The 13,408-nt window shown below is 37.7% G+C and overlaps 1 protein-coding gene across 3 annotated transcripts in view; it reads left to right on the forward strand.

Annotated features, from left to right (window-relative positions):
- PTPRR (protein tyrosine phosphatase receptor type R) overlaps positions 1–13,408 on the forward strand; it is a 139,704-nt gene that overhangs the window by 122,483 nt on the left and 3,813 nt on the right. For all 3 annotated transcript variants that reach the window (XM_053977574.1, XM_053977575.1, XM_053977576.1), the window contains exons 10-13: positions 1,057–1,194; positions 7,434–7,544; positions 8,708–8,865; positions 10,904–11,017. In XM_053977574.1, the coding sequence (XP_053833549.1) occupies positions 1,057–1,194; positions 7,434–7,544; positions 8,708–8,865; positions 10,904–11,017 (521 nt within the window). The remainder of the gene's footprint in view (positions 1–1,056; positions 1,195–7,433; positions 7,545–8,707; positions 8,866–10,903; positions 11,018–13,408) is intronic.

Consider the following 13,408-nt stretch of genomic DNA (forward strand, 5'->3'; position numbering starts at 1 on the left):
ATTCCACTTGCTACTAACACCAGTTGAACTGTCAGCAACTGTGGAAAAAAATGCAACCCAGCAATGAAATGATATTTCACATCCATGTATACAAAATCATTGGGCTTGCTGGGATCCTGACAGACCTGTCTTGGACAAAGTATGTTCAGGCAGATTGATGAGTGGCTGGAGGACAGTTTGTGCCAGCTCAGGATTATCCCACTGGTTCATGCAATGAGTAGCAGCTGTCATGGAGAAAAACTCCCAAAAGGAAGACCCAAGGCTAGAGGTTCCCACAGCACCTCATGCTGTTTTCCATTCACTCATTCCCTTCAGACATAGCCAGGCTCTCTCCTGCATTACTGTTGGGCACCCTGTCACTGCACAAAATCTTAACTTCTCCTTTTCACAGAAAAAATAAAAAGGTGTGTCTTGTTTTTCCCATTTCTTCTTGTCTTTCCCTCTCTTCTGCTTCTCCACGGTTTGCCTGACCTTTCTTTGACCTCCTGAATACTCATATATGTCTTGGAACTCCCTATACTCCCTATATATGTTCTCCTTCCTATAAAGTCTCATAAAGGCACTTCTCCCTCAGAAAACATGTATAGCAGAGTCTTTGACTCTACAAGCAATCATGTATTTAAAGATTTTCCTGTCATGAAACTTTGTGGATATCAGTTTTATAGTTTTTCTTTTCTCTTCTGTGGCTATTGACTATAAACTAGCTTGAAAACGCTGCTGCAATTTAAATTATAGATTAAAGTACCACTGGATGAGGAAAGTCCCAATAACTTGAAGAATGGAGTTAGTTAAAAGAAGCCAAGTAAGCAGAGAAGTTTGAGAGGAATTGTTGTATTCTCAGGTCCATTTAAGTTCATCAAATCAGTTTCCAAAGAAAAAACTGTTCTACTGAAAAATTTCTGATCTGCTCTACTTTTAGTTGTAACTTCTTTCAGTTCAAATTTTATTTTTAATTTCAGATTAATTTTTTCGCCCCTTCTACTCTTTTATTGACCTGCAATATTTATTGATCACATGAATTTAAAGTAAATGCTTTTGTGTCTTTTTCTAAACTAGGGATATGGAGGTAAAGAGAAGGCTTTCATTGCAACTCAGGGACCCATGATTAATACCGTGAATGATTTCTGGCAGATGGTTTGGCAAGAAGACAGCCCTGTCATTGTTATGATCACAAAGCTGAAAGAAAAAAATGAGGTATGACAATTAGCAAAACTGAGAAATTATTCCTATGGCTGCGTACTATAGAAGGGACTTTAGAAGATACAGAAGGAAGCTAGCAGATAAGTGGTTCTTAAATGATCTGTTAATAAGAGATGTGAAAAATAATGAAGGGGTAGCCAAATACATCAAGTGCAACAGCATGGCCACTGTAAGACATTATGTATTACAAAAAAGAATTCCATTTTCTAGATCTGTGTTGTTGAGTTCCTAACATTTTAAGAAACACCTCATTTATCTGTTGGTCACCTCTGTACTTCTTTTTACTTTCTGGTATATAAAGACTAGATGGTTAATGTTATGATTAGCAGTTGCCTGACATGGCTGAAGTTTGCACTTTGCTATAATGTCAGGGATTAAATACATTCCCAGTGTTACAAATCTGGACCATCCCAGAAATACAGTTTGAGCTCCCACATGCCAACACCACAGAGGAACTTAGAATGGAAATAATACTCTTTACCTTGGTATCAATTCGACTTGACAATTGTATTTTAGTGGCTAATGGCCAACTAACAGCCTGTTATGCATTCCATGACTTTTGCATCAATTCCAAACTATATCTTTAATATCTTTATATAGTAATCATGTAAATTTTTGTCAGGCTTTCCTTGATAGTGCCAGCACCCATATTTCTGACTACCAAAAATTAGGAACAAAATTCATTCTCCCATGCAGAAGGCCAATGCACAACCTATTCTGGAAGACTGAATGTTAAAGAAGTGTTTTACAGGGCTTGTGGACAAGAGAGAGTCAGAAATAAAGGAGATGGACTTTTTTCTTGAGTCCAGATTTAGTAACGATTCTCAGCTCCAGGTAGGTGCCTCAATCAAATCTCAGCACAAAGCCACATAAGCACCAGGGCTGTATTTCCCCTGCTACACTCACACCCCTGCTATTCAAACTCAGGTGCATGACGGTAGAGCAGTAGAGTTTATTCAGGCAAAGTTTCTAGTCTGAGTGATCAAGGACCAAGAGTCTGAGTGCATTCCCAGGGCTCAAACTCACTGCTCCATTTAAATGTGCACTCAGTAGACATACTCTTCTTTCTTCTGCCCTTGACTGTTGCTTCACTCTTTCTCAGCATGAGTTTAGACTTCTAAAGTGAACTTAAAATCCAGGGGATTTTAAGAAACTGTATATAAAAAGTAGGTTGGTCCTGTAAAATGTCCCAAGACATATTCCCAAACTAGGTGCCATTTTGCACTAGACTGTTCAAAGAGGTGTTCAGAATCCTGCATTTAAGATTAATCATGAAAGCATAGCAATCGACCAGGCTAATAGAACAAAAGAGTAAGTATTTCACTGAGGAAATGCTGACTGTTTAAACACTCACATCTGACACTGTGTAAGAAGAATGACTTGAAAGAAGTGCCCAGTGGTTTTCATCATGTCAGGAAGCTCTGTGTTTACCTGAGTTACGCAGGCTCTAGGCATTGGTGTTTATAGGCATTGTTGTGCCTGCCAATGGTAATTTCCTCCACATAGAAAGGGTGAGGAATCTCAAGTTGTTCCCAGGCTATATAGAGAGACTCTGTTTGTGCAAGCTGTTCTGTCTAGAAACCTTAGGAGCTCTCCCACTGTCAGCAGGTTCCTCCTGATACCTTGCTTGCCATTGAAAAGAAATCAGACTATTAGTGGCCATGCTCAGCATATTATCTTCACTGCTAAAATATTTGTTCTCTATAGAGAAGGCAAAAGCAGATTTTATTTAGCATAGTAGCACTTGGTATTTTTTCCTTTCTGTGGTCTGCTTTATTTCCATCATTTTCAGGGAGGTATACCTGCAGTATGCAGACATACAAGTACCTTCATATCTGCAAGCATATTTATCCATTCATCCACATTTAACCCTGAACAAACAAACCTCCATACATGACTCTTGTGTACAGGCTGTATTCCTCAGTTGGTATAACACCAGTCAGCCTTCATTTGAACTATGATGTACTGTAATGTATGAAGTAATGTATAATGTAGGAGCTCTCAAATGAGAGACACATTAAAAACCTTAATATCAACAATAAATTAATTTATTTTGCAAAAGAAAAAATATTTGGGACATCAGTGTCCTAGTTCAAGATATTGATGTAACAAATTTGCATTAGCGATAGGAATTGTGTGAAATTGTGATATATAAAGTTTACTATAGGGTTACTTCCATGTATCAGATGAAAAAATGGTTTAGACTTGCGGTGGTAAGATGGATGAAGATACGAGTGTAGAGTGCTGAGAAAAATATTAATATTAATATTAATTTCAGCTGTACAAAGGAAACATGCAGAATTTGTCAAACCTGTCCTCAAAACTGCAGAAAGTTTGAGTAAATTGAAAATCTACCTGTGCAAGGAGGTAGATACAGCAAAAGGTAAAAGGAGGTAAATACAGCAAAAGAGCTTCTGCCTGAATAACTGGTGAGAAACTTGGAAACTAGGCCATGATTTTGGGGTTAGTATGAGGAAAACCATATCTCATCCAGTGATCTAGGTACCTTTTGTGGTCACTGAAGAACAGTAGTCAGCTCCAGAGGGTGATCCATCCCACTTTGAGAGAATGAGATAAATCACTAACTGAAGGTGATCTCTTAAGAATCTCTAATTCTGTACTAATATTCTAGGACACAGTCCTCCAAACTGTTACACACAAGGCACATACAATTTTCATATATTACTGAGTTTAGTCAGAACAACTGAGCAGTGGAATTTAGATAAGTATGTGGGGTGTAAGAATGTCACAGACATATGTATATATATATATATTATTTCATAGAGAAATGTATAGACTTCTGTTGTATCAACTGATTTTTGTCATTGATCTATGTACTACATCAATAATAAGCATTTATTCTGCCTTCAAAACTTACTAGTAACTTTACCTATTAAACAGGAAACATATTTTGGGAAGCATAAGTAAAGAATCTTGTACAGCATTCTGCAAGAAGAAAGAACTAATACTACTTGATGCATCAGACTACTCAGATAATGCAAATCCTGTTGTCAGTAATCATCTAGAACAACCTTGTTAACTCACTGTTAAAAGCTCATGTCATATCTCGTTTTCCTGGTTGGTCTATATAGGGTCTACCCTTATGATATGTACAGCCAAGTAGATTTTGGAATTTAGAAATCCTACCTTTTACATACTTTACATAAGCCTCTTTGAAGATTACATATTAGTTAAGTATTGGTACCATAGATAGGTTTTAGAAGAACTTAGGAAGATTTAGTGCTGTGAGGATTTCAATATATGAAGGCAAATCCTGCAAGCCCTCTTAAAGTGTACCTCTTATACTTGAGTTAGTAGTGACAGGGCAGGAGTAAAATAGAGGGCAGGAGTAAAAATGGATTCTGGAATTGAAGCTTTGCTGTTATTATTCTTTACTGTTGTATCATTGGGACCTTTAATGTGTAAATTTATAGGCCTAGCTATATGGAGAAATATCCCAGAAGCAGAGTTGGAGTTAAGCAACTGCAGAAATATTTGAGAATTTTTAAACTAATTTTGGTCAGGGTCCAAATCCACAGAATGTAAAGCAGTAAACACCATGTCACCTGGGGCAGCCTTCCTGCATTTGGCAGAACTGGGGACCAGGCTGCAGTAGGCATAGTTTTGGCAAGTTGAAAACATTGACTGTGGTAAATCACAGGCACCAGCCCCAGACCACAGCAGGGCCAGATCCCACTCAGTTATGGAGATCCAGCTCAGGGGCAGTCCCATGAAGCTTGGCACCCAATGGCATGGGATAGGGCATGCCAGGAGGCAGAAGAGGGAATGGAAGGAAGCCCAAGCCTGCAGCCCTGTCACAGGGGGGAAGGACAAAGCTGAAATCAATTAAAAGTCACGTGAGAGAGTGTTTCTTGTATAAACTTCCTGTTTGTCAGGGAATGTTTGGTTGGGGGTAGGGAGGGGCCATGTTTGGTTGATTCTGATAAATACTGTGTTCAGTGAGTTTTTACTGCTTGCACACATGAGGCTGGACACCAGACTCTTCATCCACTTTATCAGATGTTTGAATGGGTTTAAAACGTGCCTACCAGAGAAGAATTTTCTTTTATGTACAAGTACCAGCTTGAGACAGTTTTTTTTTTACTTTTTTTTTTTTACTTTTTACTTTATTTTTTACTTTTTTTTTAATTATGGTCCTGAGATTTTGTATATTATTTTCTGTATATCTGATAACTTTATCCCTCCTACCACCATCTTTTTCCCTTTTTTCAGTTAACTTTCAAAAACATGTTAATTCCCCACTCCTTGGAAGTGCTTGCATCAGTTTATCCCATCTGTATTTTCAAGGCTATTTTTAAAGCAGCAACAAACAGTATTCTTAAAGGATGCACAGCAACAGTGTTAAAAATAATCCATTGTATCTCACTAAAAGTAGACAGACTGTTAAATGAAAGTTATTTTAATGAACAGCCACATTTCATTGTCCACCCAGCACAAGTTGCCAATTCCAGTTCTGGGAAAGAGTCAAGAAAAACACTCTTCTGGAGTGCCTGAAGGTTTTGTAGTGAGCATTGCATGCTCACATTTATCAAGAAGTCTCAGGAGTTTACTCAACTATTGTTAATTGTCAGGGCAGAATTGTGTATTTAGACTTTTCTTTTTCCCATATTAGCACTGAAAACTACACTTCCAGGGAGGGGCATGAACTGCAGATCTGGCAGATGATAGTAACTATATGTGTCACATGGGTAGACGGTGGAACTTGTGAACACTCTTTTTCATACAAATTTCTGAGTATTTTATTGTCATTCTTGATCTCTTCGGGGAGACAGCAAATTTAGGATGTTCGAGTAGTTCTGCAAAAGACAGGATTTGAACGAAACCAGTGAGAATGGCCAGCATTATTTCAGGAAATGTGGCTTTCACACACTTTACACTATTAAGGTAATGAGCATCTATTTTTAGGAAAGTATTTATACAACTGAGGTGCTTCAGTTCAATCCACTATTGGGTTATCGAGTAGCAACTTAAATATCACATCTGGTGGTAAAGCCTTGAATTCCACTGATTGTTTTTCTGGATCATTTTTAGCAGTATTTACTGGAAGTTATACTTTATGGAAATTAATTATATTAAAGACATTGTTTCATTTTGCTGCATAATGTAGGCTACTGTCTATCTACATGTATACCAGTTGCTTCAGCAAGAGTTTGTGAGGAAATACAAGCAAGGTCTTTCTGGGATTCCTATTATTGTAGAACTGTTCTCTTGGGGTTTGGGGGGTTTTTGTTTGTTTATTTGGTTGATTGGGTTTTTATACCTGTGTATTCAATATTAAAATAGAAGGTTTCCTTTAAATGTTGGGGAGTCTTTTTATTTCATGAATGAGTTGGGCAGCATTATTTCAGAAAATGTGGCTTTCAAACACCTTACATTCTTAAGGGAATAAGCATCCATTTCTAGAGGAGTATTTATACAACAGAGATATTAATTTTCATATAGCCTATGGAGATACTCTAATGGAAATGAATACTGAAGATTTGAATATAAGCAAACTATTGCAAGGAGAAAATAAAATTATTTGCCTTGTAAATACTATTTCTTCATCTCCTTTTTAGTAGAAGTTTGTCAGATAAATTGCTGAAATAGTGTAAAACTATTGATTCATTGAGAATTTTGCATACAATTTTGTGTAGCTCTAGCAAGACTGAAGAATTTTTTTAACACTAATTTCCAGGAAGTTATATAGTAAAACAACTCAGGTTCTTCAAAGTACTTTAACATGCACATTAAGTCCAATTGAGTTTAGTAAGATCTAAGGACACATTTATATGCTTTCTTGTATCAGGGCCCAGGAGAGTAAATAGGATAAAAAGCCTTGTGAGCAGAGGATAAATTCTGAATCTTTTGCTCAGAAGGAAATCCCATATGGAAAGACAAAACTTCAAAAGTTGAACTTTAGAGTTTTCTAGAAAAAAAACCTCTTTAATTTTGAATGTGGAAAATAATTCCTATAACTGAACTTCACTGAGCTTTTAAGAATAAAAACAGCTGTACAAATTGTTCTATACTGTAAAACTCAGATCCTGGAAACCAGGCCTAAGTTATTCAGTAAAAACTCTGCAAAATCTTATCTAGGAATACTTCTGACATGAATAGCACTTCAGTTGAACTCATCTGAATTTTGCAGAAAAATACATTCTGTGTAAAAATTAGATATGAATATGGCTCCAGGATTCAGTTTGTTGATGACACTGATGCTTGCTTTCCAGAAATGTGTGCTTTATTGGCCAGAAAAAAGAGGAATCTATGGGAAGGTTGAAGTCCTTGTTAACAGTGTGCAAGAATGCAAAAACTACACTGTCCGTCAGCTTACAATAAAGGTAATAATCTGCATCTGAGAAGCATAATTCACAATGCTCTCTTTTCTTTATTGTAAAATGAAGTTAAAGTGTTGGCTTTTTTAAAGGGTATAAATTTATGTAGGAGGAGCTATGAAGCTGCAAGGTAGGGTTGAGACCAAAGTACTGGAATACTTAGTGTATTGCCACTTTATATGACTCTGGCAATAGCTAAGGCTTCAAAAAAGAATGCAAGTTTCGTTCTCTTGAATTGCATTTGTTTTGGGACCCTTTTAGCATTGCCAAGGCAAAGTAAAGGGATTTTACTTAATGACAGGACTAGCATAGCATTGTTCTAAAAAAAGATATGCTGCTCATGTTGTGTGCTGAGTGCAACTATAACCTATCTGAGAAGCTAAAAAGAAGTATATAAAGAAATCTCCATGCTTTCCTGGTTCTCACTAAACATTAATTGTGCAAAATAAGACAGATGCCCCTCTTCTGAGTTAACTCCCCATATTACACTCTCATGCTATCAGATTGACCTGCTACTCCTGACAGAGCATTACAATAAATAATTTGTTTAGTGTTTCAGCCCCAGCATTGAGAAGTGAGTAGAATCATATCATCCAATACAAAATACCCTAGCCCATATTTAGCCCCTTGTTGAAGTAAGCAGTAGCAGACTCTTTTGGAGAGAATAACTGAACAAACTGGGATATCTTGTTAATCTAGAAGGGCAGTTCTTCTGCATCTTTAACTTCGATACCTTTGTAATTTTAGTATCAGAACCTTATAATGACCTTAAAAGGCAGAAATACATTATAATTTAGAAATTCAGAAGCCCACATCAAGCTATTCTCTCTAGATGTTGTTGCTGATATAACACAGGCATCTGACAATTCCCAATTGACAATACAGTCACGAAGTCAGTAGTCAGATGAACAGAACTTACACAGCTGGAAAAGTCAGTAGTCAGAAAACGGAACTTATACAGCTGGAGAAACAGCCAAGTTTTCAGGTGCACAAACCCTTCTTATAATTGGGTGTCTGGAAGCACATCAGTTCCACCCACAGTTGCATCCTCCAAGTCTAATATAAAAATTGTATAATCTTTCTTAACATTTTTACTGTCTTTTTACCATAACACTGTAACAAATACAAAGAATCCAATTGTTCATATAAAATCTCGGTGTTATTTCCAGCAAGGGAGTCAGTCCCGCAGTGTGAAGCACTACTGGTACACATCCTGGCCAGACCACAAAACTCCCGACAGCGCTCAGCCTCTGCTGCAGCTCATGCTGGATGTGGAAGAGGACAGGGTGAAATCACTGGGCAGAGGGCCTGTCGTTGTGCACTGCAGGTAATTAGCCAGTCCTTCTCTCTAGTGACTGCCTAAAGCAAGGCTACAGCAAATTGCATCAAATAGCCCTCCTAAAGAATGTGTTTGGGGAAAAGTGGAATTCTTCATGTTAATTGACTTTTTTACTTCATATTTGAGGATATGAGTTTTGGAGAGAATTCCCTTGTTGTTAGCAGATCGCTTCTGAGCTGTTCTTTATTTCTGCTAGTGAACTCTGCTTTTGAAAGACCAGCTGGAAAAATTATTTTCCTTTTGTTTCTTATTTATTATTTGCTTACTTTTTTGTACTGTTCCATGATTACATACCTAATTCAGATGCAGTGCCTGGTGACCAGTAGGCAAAGCATATTGCAAAGCAAGTCAGTTTTGAGGAGCAAGAATCAGGTACAAATTTGGAGACCAAACACATCAGTATTAGAATCTGTGAACGATTTCACAAAAGCAGTTGGTTGGAGATTCAAGAGCAAAGTGTTATTCAGTACTTAAGAATAGAGCTTTACTCACCCAAATTATAATGTACCAGAGAATGACCTTCTAATAGTTCTAGTTTAATTCTATTTTATTGCTTTATATTGATTCATTACTCCATGTTGCAATTTAAATAAAAGGAAGTAGCACTGGATTTGTTATATTGGTGGAAAGAAGTAGATTGAGCAAAACAGAAAGTAAAAATAAAATCAGTGTTTTCTTACTTGGTTTGTCTCACAACAGTGATGATACATCTCTTACAGCTGGGATAATACTTCTTTTTTTTTCCTAGAAGTACATTAAATCAGAACTTTTCATCTTGAACAACTCTGTCCAGTTCCATATTTAGGAGATATAGAGGAATGGAAGACAGATTTGAACCACCCATAATTTTTGAAAACTAGAATGTGATGAATAAGCAACTTTCCCAATTTTATGCAGCTGTTTTTATCAGGGATTGTAGTTTCCCTAACAATGCAGAAATCTGTGGGTAGCTATTGAGATTGTCCTTTTTCTAGTACAGATCTTCAGTAATGAAGCTCTTCAGAAGAATGTGATGTCTTTCTGAGATGAATGATATAACAGTAAGGTCTGTAAGCATGGACAGGAATTTATTAATGATTTAAGAGAGATATCATCTCAATTGTGATTAAGATATCATCCCAGTTTTGATTAAAATTCATAGTGATAAAATTCATCGTTCTTCATTCACAACTCAGCTGTCTATACGTTCACTACACTATAGTCTACAAATCTCACACTCCATTTTCCAGTCAGTTTCTTCCCTTTTTGTCTGAATGAGAGGGCTATGAAGACCTGGACCCCAAATTCATGTTTTAACATTTTCCACCAATTTTCCTGCCATTCAGCATGAAAGCCATGAGGTGCACTGCATTCCACATTACTTAAGCAAGAAACAGAGTGGGGCAGAGATTCTCAAAATTGTTGAGAATAAACAAGAAAAAAGAAAAGCCAAACTGGCTGTTTCCCAGCAGGCATCAAGAAAACCTGGGGAGCTGTAGCACCAAGTCCTTCACCATCCTGGAGAATCACAGGAGAGTTAACTTCATCAGCATAGGTCTAGGTCCTTGCCTTCATGGGGCAAGGCAAGGCAGCAGAACCCCTGTATACTTTGAGGACTTTAAACATGAAGTGCTACTGAATTTTGGTTTTAGGTTGGCTTCTCCTCCTTTTCAGTGCGTATCTCCATCATTTGCTTGGACTGGGCCAGAGAATGCTCAGATTGTGTAGCGCTAATGAAGCTTGGTTTTCTTACCATACACTTGTATGCAATGTGAAAAAAAAATAAGCCTCACAATTACCCACAACTGGACTGCTGGAACAGTGCACACTTTCATTTCTCTTTATGAAAGTGAACTGAGAAGCCAGCCTTGCTGGACATGCACCCAGGAACTGTGGGTTCTAGCAATTCCAAGTTTCTTTTTTTCTTTTTTTTTTCTTTTTTTCTTTTTTTTTTTCTTTTTCCTATTTTCATAGCTATTTAGTGTTTTCCATGTAATTCCTGGATCTATGAACTTCATTCCCCTATGAAATTTTGCCTTCTTTTCAGTGCTGGTATAGGAAGAACTGGATGTTTTATTGCCACAGCCATTGGTTGTCAGCAGTTAAAGGAAGAGGGAGTTGTAGATGCATTGAGCATTGTCTGCCAGCTACGAGTGGATCGGTGAGTTCCAGAAGAAACACAAATCAATCAATGATTCTGAAATCATTACCAAAATGATTTGGTAATGATCAGTAATGATTCTGTAATGATTCTGAAAACATTTTCACTGTTGAATGTTACTTTACATGAAAAGGCTGCCAGTGCTTTTGATGACTTTTATGACCACATTAACTGAATAATCAGGGTAACATATGTATTTAGGTCCTGAATAAGGAATCATATTGTTTTCTGGGTGAAACTTCCATTGAATTAAATTCCCCTGAAATGACAACCATGTAATTGCTGGGCATTTGCCACTTCTCTTTTCCCCCACTAAATTTTTCTACTTCCTGTCTGCATCATCCTATTGGGACACAAGAGAGGTGAGGCAATATGGAGACAAGGGATTTTCTTTGAGCCTGGGTTGACAAAGAAATCCAGGCTCACTGAGTGTGTAGCTTCTTTGAGCACTGGAGAAAGACAAATCTGGTGCTGTTGTTATTTCCTCAGCTATGCTGGGTGTCCTTTTGAATTGAGTTGGCAAATTTACTCAGCCTAAGAAAATACCAAGGCGTTTGTTCCAGACTTCTCTGAAGTCACATCAATTCCCTGACTGAATTCACAGCCTGGGAGCAGGAACAGTGTAAGCCAGCATTGTTGCAGAGTGCTTTGTTTTGTGAAACCATGGCGGAAGAGGAATTTGTGTTTTAAAGGAGGATGTGGGTATTGTGCACAATGGAAACTGTTGGTTGGGTTGTACTTTTCTTTCTTATTCTGCTTGGAAAAATAGGATTTTGTATAAAGTAAATAAACAGGATTGCACCAAGAATAGAGGAGTCTCCTCTTCTGCTGTAGGTACAGGTCATATAATCTCCTTGCAAGTATCTTAACTGCTTCTGACATGCGTGTCTTCTTTAAATGAAAAAAAATACATAGGGTGCAAATGCTGAAAAGGAGCTTAGGTCAAAGGTTTAATACAGAATTTTTTATGTTGTGAAGACCTCTTTAAGGTACTGGAACTGTGAAGGGCAGAAAGACCAGAATCCATATTGTTGACTGTGTTTATGGATCATCTCCCCTGCCTTCCCCTCCCGTACGGCTGCATCATACTAGACATTGTAATATGATCTTTACAGGGCGACACGAGCCACTTGGAGTGTAAAATTCTCCAAGGGGAGTTATTGACCTAAAAATCTTAGCAACAAAATAAGAAGGAATAGCTGAGGGAAAAATACTTATTCCGTTTTAAATTACCAACTTCAAATTTCCAAACCTTTTTTCTGAATAGCTGTCTTATTGAGAAAGGTTTGAAGAGTTCTTCCCCATTTTAGTATTTCTATTATGAAAGAATTTTTTTATCATTGCTTTTACAATCCATTATAGAGAAGTGAAAGCAAACTCCGGTCTTAGCTGCCTCTTTTAATATCTCTATTTCAGACACAAAAAAAACAACCCAGATTTTCAGCATTATTGACTGACAACACAATTTTATTGAGTGGATCTGCCTAATGAACTTTCTTTTACGTATTAATATCCTAGATAAACTTGGAAAGAGAATGAAAATATGACAATCTACTCAAAATATTGGCCCAGGATGTAAATACAGCCATGGTCTGCATGAATTTGTAAAAAGACAGACCCACAGGTCTGCTCAGCTTGCTTTTTTCCCAGTTCATTTTTTATATTTTGCAACAGAAACAGGAAATATTTGATGTGAGGCATCTTCAAGAGTTACTGTGACATCGAGAAACTTTGCACATTCTTAACCTTAAAGGCACATTCTTGGAATGACATCCGATAACTTTGCTCTTGGCTCCTCAGACAGGATGAAAAGAGTTTCCAGTGTGCGTCAATTCATTGTTTAAGTGTTTTGACTAATGGCCTCAGGTTAAAAAAAAATAATCCCAAACCCTGCATCACATTCATTCTGGAGCAGACTGCATGCAGCTGCACTAGTAGCAAGCCAGAGGGCAGGGTAAAGGACCTTTTATGCACTCACTGCTACCCAAGCAAAGATGGTCACAGTCCCTGAGCCCTAGGATACCAGGGTCTGTTTCTTCCAAGCAGCAGCCCAAAGAGTCTCAAAGAAGCAGAGAGCCCAGTAGCTCACAGAGTAGCTGGCAGTGCAGATTAGCAAATAGACAAAGGCTGCACACCCACAGGTGCTGTGGCTACATCCCTTCTAGGCACTAGGGACACAGGACAGGAAACTTCCCTCCTTGTGCAAATTTCCTCCTGAAATGCTCTTCCACACAAACATTTCCACAAACCAATGTCTTGGAATCACAAATAATTCCCTGCTATGAAATGTGAGCCTTGGATATGAACAAAGTTAAGAAGGACTTGGGATATTGGTAGATGAAAAATTGGACATAAGCTGGCAAGTGTACACTCCCAACCCAGAAAGCCAAG

The sequence above is a fragment of the Vidua macroura genome, chromosome 5 (assembly GCF_024509145.1).
Source record: "Vidua macroura isolate BioBank_ID:100142 chromosome 5, ASM2450914v1, whole genome shotgun sequence".
NCBI lineage: Eukaryota > Metazoa > Chordata > Aves > Passeriformes > Viduidae > Vidua > Vidua macroura.